Here is a 22,808-nt window from a genome sequence, read left to right on the forward strand (position 1 = left end):
TAAATAATTTTATATTATACATTTTCAAATAATTTAAAAGTATTTCACCTTCTCATTGTTAACATGTCGAGAATGAAATGCATAGCTTCCAACCCATTACACATATCAATCAATGCTCCATTTCTGAGGGCTTGCAACTTCTTTACGTTGAGTCCCACGTACTTGAATCTGAAAGGCCAATAATAAAGAGCTCTCAAAGTGTGTGTAACTACATTTATTTGATGCTAGATGACTTGAAAGAAGGTGCTGAGTACAGTGAGAGTGAATATAAATATATTAGATCTGTAAAACGATACTCGTCAAGGCCGCTGTCAGCGTCGGTGTAGCTTCCCAGACGTGACTGCTTTGCCATGTGAACTGTACCAATAAATACATCTCACTTGAAGGAAGGAGAAAGAATAGTTTTGTTTGTTGAAAGGTTAGAAATCTTTCTACATATGTATGCTTCCTTGCTAGACCTTCTCCGGAGTTCCATGAGAAAATTTTGACGGAAGGCGAACGCAAGGAGTTGGGTTGATATTATAAAGGCTAGTACACACCAAGCGACAAAGTTGCGGAACACGTGTATCGCGACAAGTCCCAGGGACGTCCTGCGACATTTTTTCCGTGTTTGGGACTGTCGCGATACAAATTTGCATGTTGCAGGTCTCCCATTCGAAATGGGATACATGATACAAATGTTGCGCAACATGTTGTAGTTTGGACGTGTCGCGAGACAAAGTCCCGGGACACTCCGATGCCAGTGTGCAGATAGACGCCACGTGTTGGTGTTGTGTTTCGTGTTCTGTTGTTTTGCGATGGAAACTACTCTAAAAATCATTGAGGATTTACACATCCTCCCTTGTCTTTGCGTTGTTATGTCTACCGAGTATAAAAACAGAGACAAAATGAGGGAAGCAATGGAGTGTCTGGCTAAAAAGTTCACTATGTCCATTCACGAGATGGAGAAAAATATTCACAACATTAAAAGCATATAAAGCAATTTCTTGCGCCATTTCGCGCCAATTCCTGTGGTGCAACTGGCTCTATAGATGTGGACGCGGGACATTGTATCGCAACAGTCTAGGGACAGTGTCTCGCAACTGTCCCCATACAGTGTCCCGTGACTTTGTCGCTAGGTGTGTACTAGCCTTTAGCGAACATAAATTAAAGTTGCCGGTCCTGTGGTCTAGGGGTAGCAAGCCTGCCTCTTACCGGGAGGCCCCGGTCACGGATTATTTACCTGAATCAGTGGGCTTTTTCGAGGTCTACTGAGCCTACGTGGGAACAATTGAGGAGCTATCTGAAGGTACTTGTACCCTGCAGGCCTTCGGGCTAAGCAGCGGTCCCTGAAAACATCACGTACTGCATTAATTGAATTACGAGCGGTATGTGCCGCAAGTGTCCGAGCGACCTTTCCTGTTCAGTCAGTTGAGGAAAAAGCTCGTTCAGTATGAATTCGATGTACCGGTCAGAATTAATGGTGCCGTTAAAAAGTTGATCCTACAATTGTTTTAGCACTAATAGCGCACCAAACTCCTTTTTTTTAAGGTCAAGAAGTGGAGTTTCATGAAATATTCTTCGATTCTCACGTGGTGAATACCGTTACTTTTGCGAATTTATACGTCCATGCAAATAAGACCATACCTTATGAGAAAACAGCACTAATTCAGGATTTAATTCGCCACTGTTAACAGACTGAAGAAACTAATGTTAATAATGCTCTTTGCGGCTGAATCTCTTGGGTTTAACTTTACACTTCTATGCATTGTAAGGCTTAAATTTCAGTTTTCTTGCCACCCACCGTTCAGAAGGATATGAAACCTTTCTTTGCTGAGCCAATTTCCTAAAAGTTTTCCAGGAGGATCGTTCAAATCTTTCCCAGACAGCCTGAAATTTTTCGTCAGTTAAGACAGTTATTTAGCTAGTTTTCGTTTATCACTGAATCCACAGTTTTGAATTTATTCATAATTAGCTGATGTACCCGTGCTTCGCTACGGAAGTCTACACTGTAAACTGAATTCTAAGTTAAGTAGTGTACACGTTGTTGGTAATATTGTGTTAAATTGCATAGCTCTTAACGCTACCCCAGAAACGCGACGGAGAAGTGACCATACACCTTTTCTCGCGTAACCGGGCGAGTTGGCCGTGCGGTAAAGAACGCGCAGCTGTGAGCTTGCATCCCGGAGATAGTAGGTTTAAACCCCACTGTCGGCAGCCCTGAAGATGGTTTTCCGTGGTTTCCGATTTTCACACCAGGCAAATGCTGGGGCTGTACCTTAATCAAGGCCACGGTCGCTTCCTTCCAATTCCTAGGTCTTTCGTGTCCCATCGTCGCCATAAGACCTATCTGTGTCGGCGTGACGTATAGCAACTAGCAAAAAAAATTATTTTCTCGTGTGAAGACTGCGTTAGGGAATTTTTCATTGTAATGGTAGGCCCTCTTGCCTACGAGAAGTCACAAACAAGTTGGGCAGTTTTTGTCCGGCTCCATGGCTAAATGGTTAGCGTGCTAAGTCTTTGGTCACAGGGTCCCGGGTTCGATTCCCGGCAGGGTCGGGAATTTTAATCATCATTGGTTAATTTCCTTGGCACGGGGACTGGGTGTATGTGCCGTCTTCATCATCATTTCATCCGCATCACGACGCGCAGGTCACCCACGGGAGTCAAAAAAGGACCCGCACCTGGCTAACCGACCATGTCCTCGGACACTTCCGGCACTATAAGCCATGCGCCATTTCTCATGGACAGTTTTCATTATAATGGCAGACTCTCACTCTCCACCTGCCTTTTTACATCCTCAGAAATAGTGTAATAGTGGTTTTCCCAACTGAAATCAACATAGGTCATTACAATGACGTCGGTAGAAATGTTGCGATTAAGAGCAATGCTGTATTATGAAATACTCGATCAAATGAAAAACAACACATTTTCTCACTTTTGATGAACTACTACGCTGCCGATCTAATAGTCCAAAGTTCTAGAGTTCGAATGACTAGGCCGCAGACAGCCGTGAGTCGTGAACACTCCTCTGCCATTATTCTGTTACGTGTGCACACTGCTCATTTCAGTCAGCGTCTCAGTGTGGCGATCGAATAGCTAGAATACTATGATGAACCAGTGTGTTACGTACCAGAAGTATCAGGAAATTTATGAACCAGAGGAATGGCATCCTAAAGAAGAAAGTTATCTAAAACCCCAGCTGTTTCCCGCCAAATATTCAGGCAGGGTGTTGTACTCCGTACGCAGCAGTAATGCCATCTATCGGAGATGAGTGGCAGCATAAGAGACAAAGAATATAACAACAAAAAATGGTCAATGTAATGTTGTTGTTGATCAATTTTATGAGCTTTCGACATTGTAGGCCTTCACATTAACTTTTCTTCCAACTCTGAATTACCACTCTTATCATAATTGGTACGGTAAAACTCAATAAAACATAAATGATCGAAATTGTATTCTCTAACTTTTGTTATGTAGTACTTTTCGATAGGACCAATAACATAGTAAGTATTTCAAAATTAAATTACATGCGCCTTCCCCTAAACCACCATTTCATCCAGGGTGAATAAAATGATTTATAGCCTAGACTGTAGTTTTTACCCGACTCTACATACCGATTTTCATTCAATTCTGTTCACCCATTTTCTCGTGGTTCGGCGTTGATATGGACTTAGCAACGAAAATATAGGTAAGGTAAGGGTTATTCTGCCCGAAGGCAGGTCCGAACCTCCGCAGAGGTGTTCCTGAGCCGGAGTTTACGTGCGGTAGGGTGGCCAGTTCCTTTCCGCTCTTCCATTCCCTTACCCCCACACCAACAGCGCGTGGCAACCCATCCAGCTCCTGACTACGCCCAATGTTGCTTAACTTCGGAGATCTCACGGGATCCGGTGTTTCAACACGGCTACGGCTGTTGGCACACAAAAATATAAATTCGTGAATATCTGTTATCATAGACGGTATGATAAAAACGTATGACATAAATTATCGGAAATTTAATTCTATATAACTTTAGTTATGTAGTATTTATCGATAGGACCACTAATAACATAAATACTTGTGAATTAAATTTTAGGCCCTCCCCTAAACTACCATTTCACTCAGCGTGAATAAGATGATTTACAGCCCAGATTGTAGTGGCTCATGCCCCGACTTTACATACCGATTTTCATCAAAATTCTCTTCAGCCATTTTCTCGTGATATGAATTAAGACAGACAGACAGACAGACAGACAGACAGACAGACAGACAGACAGACAGACAGACAGACAGACAGACAGACAGACAGAGATGACGGAAAATTCAAAAGTGCATTTTCCTGTACGGCTACTTGCCGCAGACTAGCCGAGACCATAACATCACTGGGTGAGCTATATGGGTCAGGCGACTATTGCATCATCCACTCGCCCAGACACGGCACAGGAACTCGACTTAGGCTCATATTGTACAATGGACCGTGGCAGCGCGTCGCGTTCGTAGTGGTCAGGGGTGGTGTATTTGTTTAAAAATAATGCAAAAGCTTTGATTCAAGTTTACCTACTTGATATTATATGCTCAATTATATGTGAATTTCAAACTTAAAAAGGAAATAAGGTAATTTTTTACAAATATAATTTCCTGCAGATCTTCCAGTGATATCTGCTTCTTATGAGTTGCCATCTTTAGGCAAAATAATACTCAATTATCGCTAATGAAATGAAAATAAAGCTATACAGTACTAACGATCACGTTTTCAATACCGATACGCCAACAACGCCTGCGTTAAAATTTTAATGCCTTTCCCGGTTTCTCTTTACGCTAATGTTTTAACACCTAGTATGAAGGAGCCTAAGCACATTAAATGACCCGAAGCCTTAAAGCTTGTATCATAAGGAACTGTTCTCAGTCTAGTCTTCGTAATTTTTCTTAGCGGAAACACACTTTCACATGCAAGTATTACGGAAGCACACAAGCAGCAGAAAGACAGAGGACAGCTACGAGTCAGGCGGGTAGTGGGGACGTGAGCTTCGAGTGGCAGACAAGTGCCTCAACACGCTCTTGCTCCCAGAACCAAGTTTTGTGCATCTCTGACCTACAGTTAAATGACACACTAATAATTATAGCGATATTGCTAGAGCCACTAAATTTTATTAGCGGACGAGTTGGCTACATGGTATAGGTTATTTTACTGCCGAGAAATGGTGAGTTAGAACCCCACAGTAGACAGCCCTGAAGATGTGTTCCAGTGGTTTCCTATTTTCACACCTGGTAAACGCAGGGACTCTATGGTACCTTAAAATCCCGGCCGCTGTCTTTCCAGTCCTAGGCTTCTCCCTTCGCAGAGTCACCGAAAACTTGTGTCAGTGCGACATTATATCGCTAGCAAATAAAAAAGTATGTTGTACAGTAACGAAATATGGATGTGGCAATATCCTACGGCAATTTCATTAGCACGTGCAATAGGGGAACTGATAGTAGGTCTTAGGTAGGGAACATCGCTCAATACGGTTTTAAGGATAGAGTATTATCTCCGCGCGTTTCTTCCTTGTTGCCGAAAATGATGCATTGTTTTATCTTTCGAAGTTATATTTTCAGGGTAGAACTTTCACAAGAGTGGAGTGTGTTTCTTTCCATGGAGATTTATTGCCAGCTAAGCGAAATTACGTCGACGTGTTAGAAGGAGACTGTGGTCTTCTTTCAGAACTCTATTTGATTGAGAAATAACAAGATAAGTTCATTACAGGTTTTTGGGACGCTGCCTAGCTGGAGGTGGTATAGTTGTTCTATTCATTTGGAAGGGCGTTGGCTCGATTCCCCATCTGAAAATAGAGGGATTTAGAGACGAGTCTTCCACTTCTGAAGAGACACGTGGCCGTCAAGTTCCCCTAGCCTACAACGAAAATGAGTACCAGGTTAATTCAACCGACCGAGGAAGGGAGGGGCGGGGGGGGCAGCAAATGTGGTCAAGAAAACCGCTAACCACTCACTCTATCCCACTTGCTGCCGAGTTTTAGAATAGTGGTAGCAATTATCTGTCGCTGCCCTAAAGGCCTTCATAACCTCTACGGAGATGCCTATGAGGCTTATTCATTTTACTTTTACGTAGACCGAACCATACGTAGACCTTATGAAAGTTTCCTTGTTATCCGAAATTTTAAATACCTGAAATCGATCTGACTCCTTTATTTCGGAAAACGGATATTCTCCGTATTGTTCAGTATTGCAATGGCTGAAATGGATTTGTGAGAAATTTGTTGAAAAAAAGAAAATATACAATTTACATCTTTGGTGACCTGCTTAACGGCAGAACAAAATAATAATTTAAATATTTTGAACTGCATCGCAGTGTCCGTAATTCAAATTTACGGATAGTCACAAGATTTCTCAACAAAACAATGGCTCCCTTTCAAACACAACAACAAGAATAGCGTTCCAAGGAAGGACACCAAATAATCGTGCACCTAGTGAATTTAAGCTAGATTTGGCAAGAAGATTTTACAAGAAGTTTTTACAAAATATATGAACAGTGACAACGGCAAACGTTTCAGCTTTAAGCCATTTTCGTTAACAGGATATTTTAGTGAGAATTAGTTAATGTATTATATTCCCTTTCCATCTATGAACGCCCCCTCCCCACATTTTTGCATGACACGTACTTTTTAGTATAATTAAGGTTCATTTAAAAAAATGTTAATGTGTGTTTTAATGTTAAGATTACATGAATGTGTCTTTGTTAATTATGCAATGCGCCTAAACATATGAAGTTGAATGTATCTACAAAGTAGACGAAACATGTTCTACATGCTTTTTAAAAGTTGTCTTAAGCAAATGAACCGTATAGATCAGGTGGAACCGTTGGGCTTTTACTTATTTTAACAGTGTACAACATCGATACGGAAAATTCAGATGATTGCTTGTAAGTTCAAGGTGTTAAGTCCGTCAATCGTGGAGGCTAGAGCAACATTGTCAAACGTCTCGGTCGGGCGGCATTCATGTATCGGCGAATATCCTGGTAGAAATGTGAAGGAGCGTTATGGTGTTATTTATGGTTTTATATTCTGCTTACGAATTGTTAAAATAGGAAATCTTTTGGAGATTAACAAGAACACCTAGTTTACAAGAAGTACCGTAAAGACCGAATAAACATTGATTCGCTATTGGGTTATAACAGTTGTATCTTTTATAAGAAATATTTATAAACAATTATGCAGCTCGATATACGGACAAAACTGATGGTCGATTGATTTTTCAGGAGAGAATCTTTAAATTAATGTTTTCATGGGACCTAGCTTTTCCGACGGAGATGTCTCGCTCTAGTACAGACATTCGTTTTTTGACTGGTATAATGACACCTTCTGGGAACCTTCTAGGGCGTTCCGTGTAATTCTATACCAGTGTTTCACAGTTGTAATATAGATTAGATAATTGCAGCAATATGAGCGTACAGTGTGTCCCGCTTCCAGCGGGGCCGGCTGTTGACATGTACACGCGCGCATTAATGGTGTCCCGATGTAAACAATCAACACGGTCCCACTCCAGTACTGGTAAGGAGGGGAGGGAGTGAAGGGATAGTGTTGAAGACACTCCAGTACAAAACAGGAGGCAAGGGGCAGTGCAGAAGGCACTGTGACCCACTTTCTGGCTTAACGCACGCATTGCTACATGTAGACAGCCCTCTACAAGACTTTGTTGTGATTGAAATGGGCACAGCGGCGGATGTATTGAAGTACAGTATTAGGTAACCTACTCCGATAATTACAGTATCAAGAGGTAAATGATGTTTTTTACTGAAAATTATTTGATACATTCTATAAACAGAAAAATAATATGCTAAATAAAATGATGTATAAATCATTATAACCGTGTACAAAAATAACTGAAGATACATTTTACTTCTTGAGCAATATCCAAATACATCTGAAAATAATTTAATATATTAAAATTTAATTTCCATATAATATAAAGTCATGTCTTAAAGTATACAACAAAAATGCTGTTATTGCAACATCTCAACATAAATAATTATTATACAATTAAGAGATTTTTACAGAAATATCTTATCAAAAATATGAACTATCGCACCTTGCTAGAAAATATATAAATAAAATAAACGTACGGTAAAGTAATAAACATAATGCACTGTCCATAGTTACATAATTCCAAGAAAAGAAAAATGGAAATTAAAACTGGCCGCCTCTGTGGTGTAGTGGTTAGTGTGATTAGCTGCCACCCCCAGAGGTCCGGGTTCGATTCCCGGCTCTGCCACGAAATTTGAAAAGTGGTACGAGGGCTGGAACGGGGTCTACTCAGCCTCGGGAGGTCAACTGAGTAGCGGTGGGTTCGATTCCCCCCTCAGCCATCCTAGAAGTGGTTTTCCGTGGTTTCCCACTTCTCGTCCAGGCAAATGCCGGGATGGTACCTAACTTAAGGCCACGGCCGCTTCCTTCCCTCTTCCTTGCCTGTCGCATCCAATCTTCCCATCCCCCCGCAAGGCCCCTGTTCAGCATCGCAGGTGAGGCCGCCTGGGCGAGGTACTGGTCATTCTCCCCAGCTGTATTCCCCGACCCAAAGTCTGAAGCTCCAGGACACTGCCCTTAAGGCGGTAGAGGTGGGAGAAACCGACCCTGGAGGGTAAACAGATTAAGAAGAAGAAATTAAAACTAATTGTGAAATGGGTATTAAATAACTAAAGAGTTGTGTCAAATACTGACTTTACAACAAGTGTAGGTGGCGGGTTCATCCTCCCTTCGAGAACATTAATAATCGGACCATGCCCCGTTCCTCTCTATCACTTACCGCTTGGGAATGGAATCTATTAGATGTTGAAAAAAGGCTGGTTCACTCCTTAGATTCGCCCAAACTCGTTGGCAGTGCATTAACAGAGCAACTCTTGTCCTCTCCTGACCTGGAACCCACGAGTTTACTATCCTTGCCCAAACATTTTCTATTATGTTTAAGCCAGCCGACTTAGGAGGCCAGGATGCTGCTTGAAGAAAGCTTCGGTTACATGCTCGATGTGAACAGAGCAGTTATCGTGCACAAACTTCTATGGGGTAATTATCTCGAACACTAAGAAGATCAGCACCTTCTAAAACGTTCACATATTCACAAGCAATCATATGTTGAGTGACCTCTGCCAACTCTCCTGGACCGGCACCACTTATCCACCCCAACACGCCACATGTGAAGCGAACCGACTGATTAGTTACCTGGACAAAGGGCTCTTCATAACGCTTTCCAGCTGGACGCCAGCACTTCAGCTATTTACCTGGATCAGAGCAAAACACCTTTTCATCTAACGAAATTGTAATTTCCCATTCCTGTCGTGGAGTAACACTTTCCTGTAGTCCAAAGCCTCCGCGAAGTTCTGTTGGACAGGAAGAAGTCGCCCCTTTTTCGCAGCTCTGCGATTGTAAATACCTGCAGCGTGGAGTCGGTGACTCACGGTAATCCGGCTTACTGGCAATGCCAATGCGACAATCGCATCACTGACAGTCGCAAACGGAGAATTGTCCATAGTTTGAACGATTCCAGCATCCTGTTCTGGGGTAGTTCTTCCTGCTGGTGGCTTTACGTCGCACCGACTCAGACAGGTCTTAGGGCGACGATGGGATTAGAAGGGGCTAGAAGTGCTAAGAAGCGTCCGTGGCCTTAATTAATGTACAGCCCAGCATTTGCCTGGTGTGAAAATGGGAAAGCATGGAAAACCATCTTCAGGGCTGCCGACAGTGGGATTCGAACCCACTATCTCCCGGATAGTAGATTTTCTACGAGCCTTGTTATGTGTCCTATGATCTACCAATCATTTTTTTGCTAGTGGCTTTACGTCGCACCGACAAAGATAGGTCTTATGGCGACGATGGGATAGAAAAGGCCTAGGAGTTGGAAGGAAGTGGCCGAGGCCTTAATTAAGATACAGCCCCAGCATTTTCCTGGTGTGAAAATCGGAAACAACGGAAAACCATCTTCAGGTCTGCCGACAATGGGATTCGAACCCACTCTCTCCCGGATGCAAGCCCACAGCCGCGCGCCCCTAACCGCACGGCCAACTCGCCCGGTCAAATCTATTTTCACCTCGTTCTTGTCTTATTTCTACCCACCAGAAAACTGTCTTAAGACTGCATGGTATTTTTCAGCTATTGCTTGGGGGACCATGTGAGCCTTCCACATGCCAGTAATACGGCCTCGATTCACTTGTGGTAAGATAGGAGCCATCTTACAATATTACAGTATAACGCAATGTAGGCCGGAATACACACAATGTGTATTCAGCACTACCTGTTCACTCCCTTCCCCTCCTTCTCGGTAATGGAGTGGCCTTCAACGCTACACCTTCACTCCCTACCCTCCCTTTCAGTACTGGAGTGGGGCAGTGTTGATTGTTTATGTCGGGACACCATTTTTTTTCTAGTTACTTTACGTCGCACCGACACAGATAGGTCTTACGGCGACGATGGGACAGGGAAGGACTAGGAGTGGGAAGGAAGCGGCCGTGGCCTTAATTAAGGCACAGCCCCAGCATTTGCCTGGTGTGAAAATGGGAAACCACGGAAAACCATTTTCAGGGCTGCCGACAGTGGGGTTCGAACCTACTGTCTCCCGAATACTGGATACTGGCCGCACTTAAGCGAATGCAGCTATCGAGCTCGGTCGGGACACCATTAATGTGCACGCCTGTACATGCACACTCCGAGCGGTGTATTCATAACATCATGCTGACTCACTGCGTAGCCACGAGGTGATCAGTTACTCGAGTTTGTGTGTCATGGGAAGCCGTGAAGTGATACGCTTGTAGCAAGAGCACGTGTGGATGAATTACAGCAGAATTAATTACATTAATTACATTATTGCACCGTGAAATGCCAGTGAAATTTGTGCTTGGACAAGAATATTTCCACCACCATGTTTAACTGATGGGGCAAGATGTTTCTTCTTTAAACTTTCATTCCTTTTTCTCCCCACCTTTCGCTTTCCAGCACTCTGGAAAATGTCGAACGTACCCTCATCCATGAAAAGCACTGTATTGCCCATACAGTAGATCGTAGATAAATTTTATCAGGTTGAAGAACGGAGATAGTACTTTATTTCAAAGTCTCGAAGCACCTATCTAAATTATGGACCTAAATAACATCAATTACACGCGTTTCTAATCCCCCCCCCCATAGCAATATAGGTCATCGGACTCCATTGTTCTCGGAACCGATGACCAAATAAATCCTAGTTTTCTAATATGGATAATATGATCATAATCATGCCATGATCATAATCATCATCAACTACACCATGAAATACCATTTTCATAGAATGAAATTCTTGTTAGGTCCAGCTGGGTAGTAATTTCTTGTTCTTGTTTTTAAATACAGTGTTATTAAAAGTAATGGTGCATACGTAAAGGTATTTTTTCTTTAGTGACTTAACTTGTCATTACCGTTTCGAAATGAAAAGACGGAGGAACTCTCCTTGTTTCACAGGTACCCGGGGTTTGGTGTGGGCGCCGTTTGTTAAAATTTAGACATCTACTGTATATGGCAGTACAGGTCATCCCAGACGCGTCCCACTGCATTAGGAATGCACCGACGTGCTCATTCAGTAGCTGTGATAATGGGGAATACAGTGTATACAACGTCCTTATATGCCGATATCCGCACAAAAAAGTTGCAAGGTGTTAAGTCTGGCAACCATAGAGGCCAGAGCAACATTAGCAAATGTCCTGGATGGGTGGTTTTCGAGTATAGGCAAACATCCCACTAGAAATGTGAAAGAACGTGATTCTCTTGAACGATTCCATAGGGAAGATCTTCCTTCATCTGAGGCTTAAGCCTCTCTGTTGTATTGTCCAGGTAGACATGGCCGGTAATGGTAGACTGGATAGAAAGGAAGGGACTGAACACTTTGCGCCTACTCGTTCCATAAAACGTGTTCGCTTTTGACGAGTTTCTCTAAACCTCCTTCGTGGCATGTAGGTCTTCTGTGGCCCAGATTCTGACGTAATAGTGATTTCCGTTCCCACTCTGATGGTAGGTGATCTCATCACTGAACACTAGCCTGTCAGCAAATTCACCCTATGCTAACCGACTTTACATTAAAGTTACAGAGCTTCAGCTAGAATTCTGCTTGTGATGGCTGCAGTTTGTACAGCTTACTGACCAGACACTTTCGTATGCTATTTGTTGGCTTGAGCTACCTGAAATTCCAGGCTAGACCGCATTTGCGATTTTCTAGACTCCTTGTGTACATGGCTTGGACCATTTCCACTGCATAGTCTTTGGGTGACTTCTGCGTTTACTGACACATAAACAACCATGGCTACTAACTGCGCCTCCTTCCTTGTTTCAGTCCATGACTGTGATAGCACTCACAGCACAGGCCTTCGGGTTTGCACCACTACTTTCGAATAACCATCTAGTGGGCTCTATATTGTAACTCTACGAATGAGAGAACTTTCCTGTCTAATGTCCATGTTACACTATTGTATGGGATAAAATGTTCATATTTCATTGCAGGTGGTTAGGTTTAAAATATGCTAATTTAATTAAGGTCTCTCATATTTTGAATTAAACAATATACTAGAATTGTGAATGAACATACAACAGACAGACATTGAAATGAGAAGAACATTGTAAGTGAGTTCTCTGTTATAGCTAATGATTTACGCTGTGCAGGTTGTAAAGGAACATGCATGCTGTTACCAGCGTTTAACAAGGCGTCATACGGTCTCAAGGTAAGAATTGATTTTGTTGTATTGACTTGTTGAAAATGTGAGTTATTTCTCCACAGTGAGGTCAGGAAGGGATGAATAGGTCGTGCTTTTACAATAATACAATATAGTGCGCTCCACAGCGACAGAACAATCATTACAAGACCTAGACACTCTCTGGTTTCCATTAATTTCGTTGTATAAAAGTCATCAAGATATTTATGATAAAATACAAACATCACCATGTGCATTTACCGAATTTCTTCGAATTTTCTTAGGATGGCAGAGGTTATTCAATAGAGCAATAATATACATTGCAGATGAATAGAGAAAGCAGTACCAGAACATGCTGTTAAATGGAATGACTCAAAACGTGAATGGTACTGCTGGTAACTTAACCGAATAGAGATAATTTCAAAATGTCTCACTTCTACCACCTAAGTACCTCACTTAATTTGCTACAAATTTCCCCTCTCGTACGTTAGCTGAATAAGCGTATGGAATTTTGAAGCTGCCTCTTGAATGTTATAACGGTTTGAGACATGAACAAACAACAATTACCACTTCAGCTCTCTACCCTTGCGTGAAGGTGAATATGAATGTGCTGAACAAGAAACATCGTTGTACACAGAAAGCTCTTTGTAACAAATAGTGCATGAACGGAATAGGCTATGTCGTTCCTCCTTACCTCTCGCCGTGGCCTCTCTTCTTCCTCCTGCCGTTGAACTTCCTCCTCCTCCTCCTTCTCCTGCCGATGACTCTCTTCTTCATCTTCTCGTTGTCGTTCTTCTTCTTCCTGTCGTTGTCTCTCTTCCTCATCCTGTCGTAGTCTCTCTACTTCTTCTTCTTCTTTCTGTCTTTGTCTCTCTTCTTCTGCTTCTTCTTCTTCTTTCTGTCTTTGTCTTTGTTCTTCCTCCTCCTCCTGTCTTTGTCTTTCTTCCTCCTCCTGACGTTGTCGTTCCTCTTCCACCTGCTGTAGACGCTCTTCCTCTTCTTGCTGCTGACGCTCTTCTTCCTCTTTCTGCAGGCGTTCTTCTTCCTCACGCTGCTGCTCTTCCGCTGCCAAACGCTCAGCTTTTTCTTGCTCTTCACGTTCCGCCTCTTTTTGTGCTTGTCTCTCTGCCTCTTCTTGCTCTAATCTCTCTGCTTCTTCTCGTTCTCTTTCCTCTCTTTCCCTTTCTTCCCGATCTGCTTCTTCCTGAGCTCTCTGTCTTTCAAGTTCGTCGTCCTGCTCTCCCTCCTCACCCACTCCTTCGTCCTCATCATCCATTATCTCCGCTGCTTTCTGCCCACCAGTGGGGGTGGCCCGGTGCAGGTTTGCCGCCGGCGCAATTCCCAGAGCACCTGTGGCCCCAGCAGCCAATGCTGCTCCTCCAGCAACACCGTGTTTCTGTGGAGTTAAGGGTGAATGTGATTTTCATTTCATGGGAGGGAGCACAAGAAAAGAAAAACAGTTTCTTTGATTATGTGCAGTCTATGAAACAAGAAGTGAAATATTACACGTCATCACACTCAGCTGAAAGGCAAAAAGCATGAAGCTTCATCAACTGTGTGTGCGTTGTCCACTATTTCGGATAACATTTTCGAATAGGGAGGTCTTTGTTTTCCACCATGGAATATTTCCAAAATATTGTAATCGGGGTGATAAAGAAAACACAGTCCTAAGTATTGATTTACTGAGATTCTTATCCGCTTTTGAAAAATATAATCCCACTTCCCAATTCGGCATCGTTCTTACGACAACGAAACTAAGAATACGTTAAACTTTTCCAAAAAGTGCTTATTGATATGATACAAACTGTTTTTTCTGCAAGTACGCTCTTCCTCAAATGAATGTGTACGTTACCCTTTGTTCATTGTTTTCTGGTCTATAGAAAGAATTTTAAAATATCACCGCCGTTCAAGTATTGCGATTTAACGTTCCTAGTTAGTGATGATGACGATAATTAAAAAGTTTATATTTAAGGCCACAGCCGTCATTGGCTTTACAATGAAAACCTTCTTTCACAAATGAAGATTTTTGGTGTTTACGGATTTTGTGCCAAAGACAGTGAGATTATCAATCCTAAACCTGGATAAATCTATTTAGATGTACCAAGGGGTTGACTACATAGTGAGAGTTGTGTAGCTGTAAGCTAACATTCGGTGGATTGTGGATTCCAAACCCACCGTCGGTAGTCTTGAAGATGTGTAGCGAAAATAATAAAAAAATATTATATTTTAGCTAAGGTCTACAAAAAGATTAGTTTCATAATGTCAGAAACAATTTTAGATATTCTGAATTCGATTCGCAACACCATTTTCACTTTCAGCTTACTTTTATGAAGACACGATGGATTTAAAATAAGAAATTATTAAAATTGTTAGCGATAGTCAGCGTTCCGTACACAGCTGATTCCTCTGATGACCAGAACATTAGATGCTCTCGTACGTCAGCTATATAATCTGAGAATAAATCTGAGAATTCAAGTTTTCATCTCATAGACGTTCAGCATGTTTGACTCATTCCTGTTTAGAAATTAAAATTCATTCATTCAATTATGTTTCGGCTACAGAAAAAGCACTTGGGGTCAGCATGCCTGAGAGCCAGGAAACCAGGGTATGTGCGTCTTGCTATGAGAAATCATAGCAGTGTATAGCTGAATAATTTGTGGTCACTGAAGAACCTATGGATGAATCAATCATCCTGAAATTTGTTCGATTTCTGCACACATCTTCTAAAAGGATTTCTGCATGTTTTTAATAAAATATCTTCTCCTGTCTATGGTTTGTCGTTCTTTCCATCGGATAGTAATTATCTCGAGCGCAAAATTTTCTTGTGTCATGGTGCAAAGTTTAAGACATTCCCGGACTCAGTAAAACGTAACAGATAATGCTACAGTTAGGCTCAACTAGTTCAGAGTGAATTGGAGGTGGTAAGGTTATTGGCTTGTGGAGTAATAGGCTATGTAAGATGGGCTTCCGCACTTTAGAGGTTGGCACAGCATAGGGCAATGTTTCGTAGGATGGGTAAGAAGGGCTTCCCCGCACTCTTCTGTCCGATGGATGTGATATTGTAAGAGGTAGTTGCACCTCATGAAAGGTGGTGCTGGAGCCATTGATACTTCGACACAAGGACAGTGACCAAATCTCAGCACCTGTTGGCTAAGGAGATGATAACCTCTTTCTTGGTCTCAAGTAGGATGGGAAATAGTGTATGTATTTGGCGTGATTAATTATAATGGCCATACTGTAGGCAAAAGAGGGAACAGATCGTGAGAAGATCGAGTGGCATCAAATGCCTGAGGTGTAATTGTACTATTGCTGTAGATGAGCTTACGCTGAAATCTCTTATGTCGCTATGTTCCAAGATCCGACCAGCACGTCCCCTTGTCTTTAAGATTTTAAGCACCTTTGATATTGTTATTTTACATTCTGGCCTTTTTTAAGTTCCACTGCTTTATTCTTCTGCACTCTTACATTCGCATCTTGGCTTCTTTTCTGCGTAATCGAAGCAATGGAATATCGACTAGATCAAACTTTCTTGGACTTTTTCTTATTACTGAAGGTGTACATCAGAGGGCTATTTTATCATCAGTATTATTCGTACTCTTCATCGCAGACAATCTTCACCTACCACAACCTCTTCATTTCTGACAATTTGCCGATAACACTGACTTATTTCTACAATTAACATCTATCCAGCAGATTAACACCCAAGATCAGCTTTATGTTACACAGAATAATACAGTTGTGCTGATCTGAGTGGCATTTTAATCTCAACCCCGAAAGAACTCAAGTAATAACCTCTCGTCAAAAACCTCGATCCAATGTTCTGGCTGGAAATCCTGTCCTCCTTCACATTTATGTACGTAACCAAAGTTTCACCACTCAGTCCACTCCATATATATTCTTTGTAAGGAATCTTTCTCTTACCGCGATCATCCTGTCTCACTATGAAACTACAAGTGAACCCTTTAACCAGATTTGAAGACTCACAGAAACAAATGGCTTCCTTGTAAGCTACAAAATCCCTGTGCTTACCTAAAACACTTACGTGCATCCTCCTTGGACAGATGCGCCAAATAAACGTTCGTATCTACTCCTTTAATTAGAATACTGAATATCCTGTCAACCCTCGATACCCAAAATTCAAACTTTTCCCTTCTCGAAATTCTCAACCTATGTCAAATTTTACACGGCGCCGGCGTACTGTTTTTCATCAAAGGGTTGTAGTCCAACCGCTTCCCTTATTACAGCTCCATGCACCACTGCTCACCGAAATTAGAATTCACTACCTGAAATCCCTAACTGAAGTCCTTACGAGATCCCACACAACCACAATCCAGAGAACACATGGATTTCCATCTCTTCTTAAGCAAAGAATGAATTCCTCAAGGGTCATACATTTTTCTTTGTGGTCTTACTTTCCAAGCCCATATAAATTACGAATCCAAACTGCACTGCTAACTCCTGCTTTATCTTCTTCGAACTAACGCCTTTATGTGTAAATAATACTCTCCGAAAGTGTACTGTAGACCTATGTACCCATGCAAATATACTTTTGGACGTATATAAATATATAGTAAACTTCCACCACCCTTCCTCCATCATTTATAATTTAAAAATGAATGTAGACTCTTATATATCATTCATCGATGTCCCTTGAACTCATAGTGTATATCAAATATGTTTTTTGATCTAGCTTTTTACACGTGAATTATTTTAACAATTCTTGGCCGAAGAAGAGGTATAACTTTCCTGGAAAGGCCCGTTTTACTTCGTGTATGGAAGGGGATAGACATGCTATATTGTATTCGTAGTAGCGATGTGTAACTTTTATTATTATTGTAGTCGGTCTTGCTCAGACCAAGACCGACTCCAATCCTATGATGTGTACTGACCACAACTTGCAGCCCACCCCCGCACCACTGCGCTATCTAAACTGCTTCAGCAAGAAGAGCGCTCAGACCCCTGATCATTGTCCAGCTCAGGTAGTTGTTCGAGAGTAGAAGCTTAATGTATCCAGTACATTTGATACGTTAACTGGACGTGACATATATTCAAGTATGAATGGTGATTTCTATTCTATTCGATAAGAACAATAGCAAGACATATCCTTTAATAGTGAAGTAATATACGGTACAAGTTGGAGGTATAAATTATATACAATCCGTATAGGTCGAGTTAGATGTTGACGTCAATTGATGTAGATGGGTGAGGACTGATCCGTAGAGGTATACTTAACAGGGAATGGTGAATAAGACCTCTGGCCCTCGGCATCTTTTGAGTTAGAAGTACAATGAGAAACTTGTCTGAAGTTTGAACTTCAAATAAGTCGTCATGTAGGTGCAAACTAATTTCCCACAGATTCACAGAAAAATCGTTGACTATTATTTAGGAGTGCGGATATGTTTAGCTGACGATTCTTATTTCTTAGTCACTCACAATTGTTCCGGTCATTAGATTGGACGTACATGTTTATAATGCCATTGGTGATCTCTAGCAGTGCTCCATATTACTTCTGTTCTCTTCTAGTCAGCGTCTGGGATGTTTGTTATCACATCCTTCCTCTGCTCAAATGTAGTCGCGTCTCAGGACGTATAGGTTCATTGCTTGGTCCGGGATTAACTCAGTGAAGTACAACTGTGTCCCTTCGAGGCAGTAGGACGAATCACTTTCCTCGAGAATGGTGTTTACAACGATACTGTAGTATTGTGATCAAAATGGTTTTGCCGAACTGCCTTCTACCCAATTGCAGGTTGGTGGCACGCCCATGTTACCTGAAAATCATTCTGAACCTTAATTTACTTGTGGTAGGATGATGAATTTCTTTTCTCTCTTCCAACAGTTAACAGCGCACATCCTTCCAAACGATGACTACGCCTGTATACACTGATGAGTCATTACATTATTACCATCTACCTGATACGATATAAGACCACCTTTCGTCCACAGAACCGCGACCACTCGGCGAGGTATCTATTCAACGACGTGGCAGAAGGTATCCTGGGGTATCTGGTACCACAAGCGCGGCAGCAGGTTTTCTACTTGGCATGCACTGCTGGGTGGTGGTCGTATAGCACGAACCCGCTTTTCCAAGTCGAATGTTCAGTGGGGTTCATACCGGAGCTATTTGGCGGGCACGGCATTAAAGCAATTCACTACCACGTTCTTCGAACCAGTCCTTCACAATTCTGGCAGTGTGGAATGGCGCATCATTCTGCTGGAAGTGATCGTCACCATCAGAGAACACTGTTGGTATGAGTGGATGGACTTGGTTTCCAACAATGTCCAGGTACCGGATAACTTTTTTTTACAATTTGCTTTACGTCGCACCGACACAGATAGGTCTTATTGCGACAGTGGGATAGGAAAAGCCTGGAAGTGGAAGGAAGGAAGGAAGGAAGGAAGGAAGGAAGGAAGGAAGGAAGGAAGGAAGGAAGGAAGGAAGGAAGGAAGGAAGGAAGCCGCCGTGGCCTTAATTATGGTACAGCCCCAGCAGGAAAGCTGTTAGGGAGTGGTGTATCGGAATAATGGTCCCCAGTGTGTCCCATGAAAACATCACTCAGGTCATTACACCTCCTCCACCAGCCTGTCTCCGCCCGTTCGTGCTACTACGTGTCATAACCTCGGATGGAAATCGGCATACATGCGCTCGCCTGCTGACGTGATGAACCAGGAATCTGGATTCATCGGACCAGGCGACCTTTTTTCTTATCATCCACAGTCCAGTGGAGATGATTTGGCCCCACCTCATGTGCTGCTTTCGGTGGAGCGGAGCTAGCATTGTGGTGCGGTTAGGTCGTCGTCGACTCCACAGATCCACGCGCAACAGTCTTCGATGAACTCTGGGCTGGGAAACATTAGCCTGGTTATCACCGTTGTATTTGTACCTTTGGCGATTTCTCTTTCTGTGTCCCCGCGGTAACTTCGAACAATGCGCGATAACCTCCGCTGGCCTCTGGCAACAATGTGCTGCTGTCGACACACGGCTGGGCCAGTCGGTACCGTCAACGATTAGAAACACAAGGTTTTTGGAGATGTGTACATTGGCATGTTCGTTTAATAATTATTAGCTGAGTATAAGACAAATTATTTCGAAAATATATCTGCCATGTAATGTTCCGAAACGGATGGCATTGCTGGCCATTGGAAGCACGGACGCATGTGGTCGATCAGACACGGCAGAATGCGTAGATGATGAAAAGACAATGACAGGGTTAGCGGCACAGGGCAGCTGCGCATTAAGTGCGCCATTAACGTCCATGGAAGCTGAATGAGAAGGAAGGACATGGGGCTGTTGTACAATGGAAATGTGTTAACTCCCTGCTCGTGTCTCGCGAAACCGCGACAATAGACTGGACAAGTACTGTACTGGTCTGGGACCTGGAATAATGACATTATTTCGCTGTTGGTTTCTTCTCCCGCTCGCGCCTTGATCACATTCCCTGTGTATTGATCAGCGGTGTTGGAGCCTACTGTTGTCCCCTGTGACATTAGTGGCCATCTGAAAAACTTAATATTCAGTTTCTAGTAAACGAGCAAAACGCTGTACTCCACTTCTTCTGCGTTTCCCTACATCTTAGTGGGGTCGTAAGTGTGAATTCTGTAGCATACGTTGGCCCTGTTTCGTATGCCCTTACTGACGCCAATGCTACATGGAGAAATCTATTCACTGCTGTCTGTTTTCGTGGTGGTAGGTGGTATGATGTGTCCTGTGTATATGAAGAGGAGTGTATTGGGGCAACCACAATTACCTAGTCCCGGGGCCAGAAGAATTAACCAGGTGCAGTTACAATTCCTGACTGGACAGGGAACCGAACCCAGAAGTATCCGAACCGAAGACCTCTCCGCTGACCATTCAGCCAAGGTACCGGACACGCTATACATCTATAACAAAAGTGGAGACTGCGTCTGGGGTTGGTGCAGTGAAAGCTGAGGGCCTTCGATTCCTTGCAGTCATTGAATTATTTCTCGAATGGTGGTAATTTTTAATAGAATTTTGTAAATATTTGAAAATTTGCTGACTAAGCGAGTTGGCCGTGAGTTTGCATTCGGAAGATAGTGAGTCCGAACCTCACTGTCGGCAACCTTGAAGATTTTTTTCCGGTGTTTCCCATGTTCACACCAGGCAATCACAGAGAAACATTCTCAGGACAGCCGACGGTGGGGTTCGAACTCACTTGGGGCTGTACCTTAATTAAGGCCACTCTTTTCACTCCTAGTCCTTTCCTACCCCATCGTCGCCATAAGACCTATCTGTGTCGGTGCGGCGTAAAGCAAATTGTAAAAAACAGCAACTGAGAACTTCAATCAACACTGTCTGACTATACGAGATCATAAAATGAAATTGAACTGTATGTAAATCTACTCAAATGGATGTAAATCATGTGCAGCTGGATTTAAAACTCGAGAGCGATTGTTCCATTAAATTAATTAACTAATTAATGTTATTCGCTTTACGTCTCACTAACTACTTCTTCGGTTTTCGGAGACGCCGAGGTGCCTGAATTTAGTCCCACAGGAGTTATTTTACCTGCCAGTAAATCTACCGACACGAGGCTGACGTATTTGAGCACGTTCAAATACCACCGGACTGAGCCAGGATCGAACCTGCCAAGTTGGTTTCAGAAGGCCAGCGCCTTAACCGTCTGAGCCATTCAGCCCGGCTCCATTAAATTGTCATGTAGCGATTAGAGAGGCCAGCAGATCTACAGGAAACTGTGTAAAACGCAATTTTTTATCCCTTAGTCCCGGGGTCGGGAATGAGGTGAAATGATATGGCGTGTGTTTACAGCCTGATGTCCTTCCTGTCGCTGAACTCAGTTGGGGATCTAATGAAGATGGAATAAATGATGGTGAGTGAAATTTGGTAAGGAGATGGAAGGAATCGGCTGTGGTCTGTGAATAGGAACTGTCCTGGTATTTGCCTGGGAGTAAAAATGGGAAACCATAGAGAGAGATTCTCAGGACAGCCGACGGTGGGGTCTCCCGAATGCAGAGCTTGGCTCTATAGCCGTAGCACGTTAACATCTGCGGCCGCTCCAGTGGACACTGTGGAAATGCAGTATCCTATAGTAAATTTCATTGTTAATAAAATTCGAATAATTGGATTCACACACAGTTATGAAAATTATGAACCATGTCTTCCTCAGTCGAATGTATTAATAGAAAACAAGATCGAATACTAGGGACAAAATTCTATCCTAACAGATTTAATAGCAGTGTGAGATGTTGCCCCTGTCACTGCCCTCACTATGGTGAGTGGGCGTATGTTTGAAAAACCGTTATTCACTTCCAAACGGACTTCCGAAAACACGAGTAAACTAATGTGATGTTACACATACACAATCTATATGTATAAAATAACTTGTCTTGACTGACTGACTGACTGATTCATCATCGCTGAGCCAAAACTACTGGACATTGTAACGGACTCTTCACCTCACCGGCAACTACTGTTATCAACCTCGCCACGCACATAACCTTTTTCTACAATTAATATGGACTTACCTTCATCTGGATACACACCGCATTTTCTCTTCAACTGGAATTTACATACTTATGTGGATTTGCACACATCATACCTTGCACGAACTCTGCCTTATCCACCTTTACGACCGACGATAAACTAACCTCCCTTTCGCTGCCTGACGTCATGTGACATCGTCCGCTTTGTCACGCATGCTCCACTAACTTCTGGAATATTCCAGACATATGTCTCATTATTCCACACTATAAATACCCGGCCTTCTTCTGAATTTGTTGAGATGGACTTTGGCCTGTGTGGAGGGAGGAACCTTTAACATCATCTCCGTCTTTAGCGACATGTGCCCTGGACTCTCCATTTTTGGGCAGAACTACTTGGTTCAAGATGAGGTATGACAAACTAAAAATGTCCTTATTGTAAATAATGCTGTGTTGCATTTGGAGCTATTTTATTTGCAAATTTTGACTGGGAGCAGTGCATTTCCAGGCCGAGATTTTACTTGCATTTTCAATTTCAAAGCCTCTATTCACTATCCAGTGACTGTTTGCTTTCAAAATGTGCGTGTGGTATATCCGCAACTCTGCGACTCCTATACACACTTGTGGTTAATGCTTCACCATGTATGTTTTGGTACACTTGGAGACTGTTTCATTATTGTATACAGTGACTTAAGCCAGTAGG

The 22,808-nt window shown here is 42.6% G+C and overlaps 1 protein-coding gene across 1 annotated transcript in view; it reads right to left on the minus strand.

Annotated features, from left to right (window-relative positions):
• LOC136863713 (uncharacterized) overlaps positions 1 to 22,808 on the minus strand; it is a 562,466-nt gene that overhangs the window by 241,294 nt on the left and 298,364 nt on the right. Inside the window, exon 9 of the mRNA XM_068226053.1 lies at positions 13,344 to 14,045. Within this exon, the coding sequence (XP_068082154.1) occupies positions 13,344 to 14,045 (702 nt within the window). The remainder of the gene's footprint in view (positions 1 to 13,343; positions 14,046 to 22,808) is intronic.

Source organism: Anabrus simplex, chromosome 2 (genome assembly GCF_040414725.1).
Source record: "Anabrus simplex isolate iqAnaSimp1 chromosome 2, ASM4041472v1, whole genome shotgun sequence".
NCBI classification, from domain to species: domain Eukaryota; kingdom Metazoa; phylum Arthropoda; class Insecta; order Orthoptera; family Tettigoniidae; genus Anabrus; species Anabrus simplex.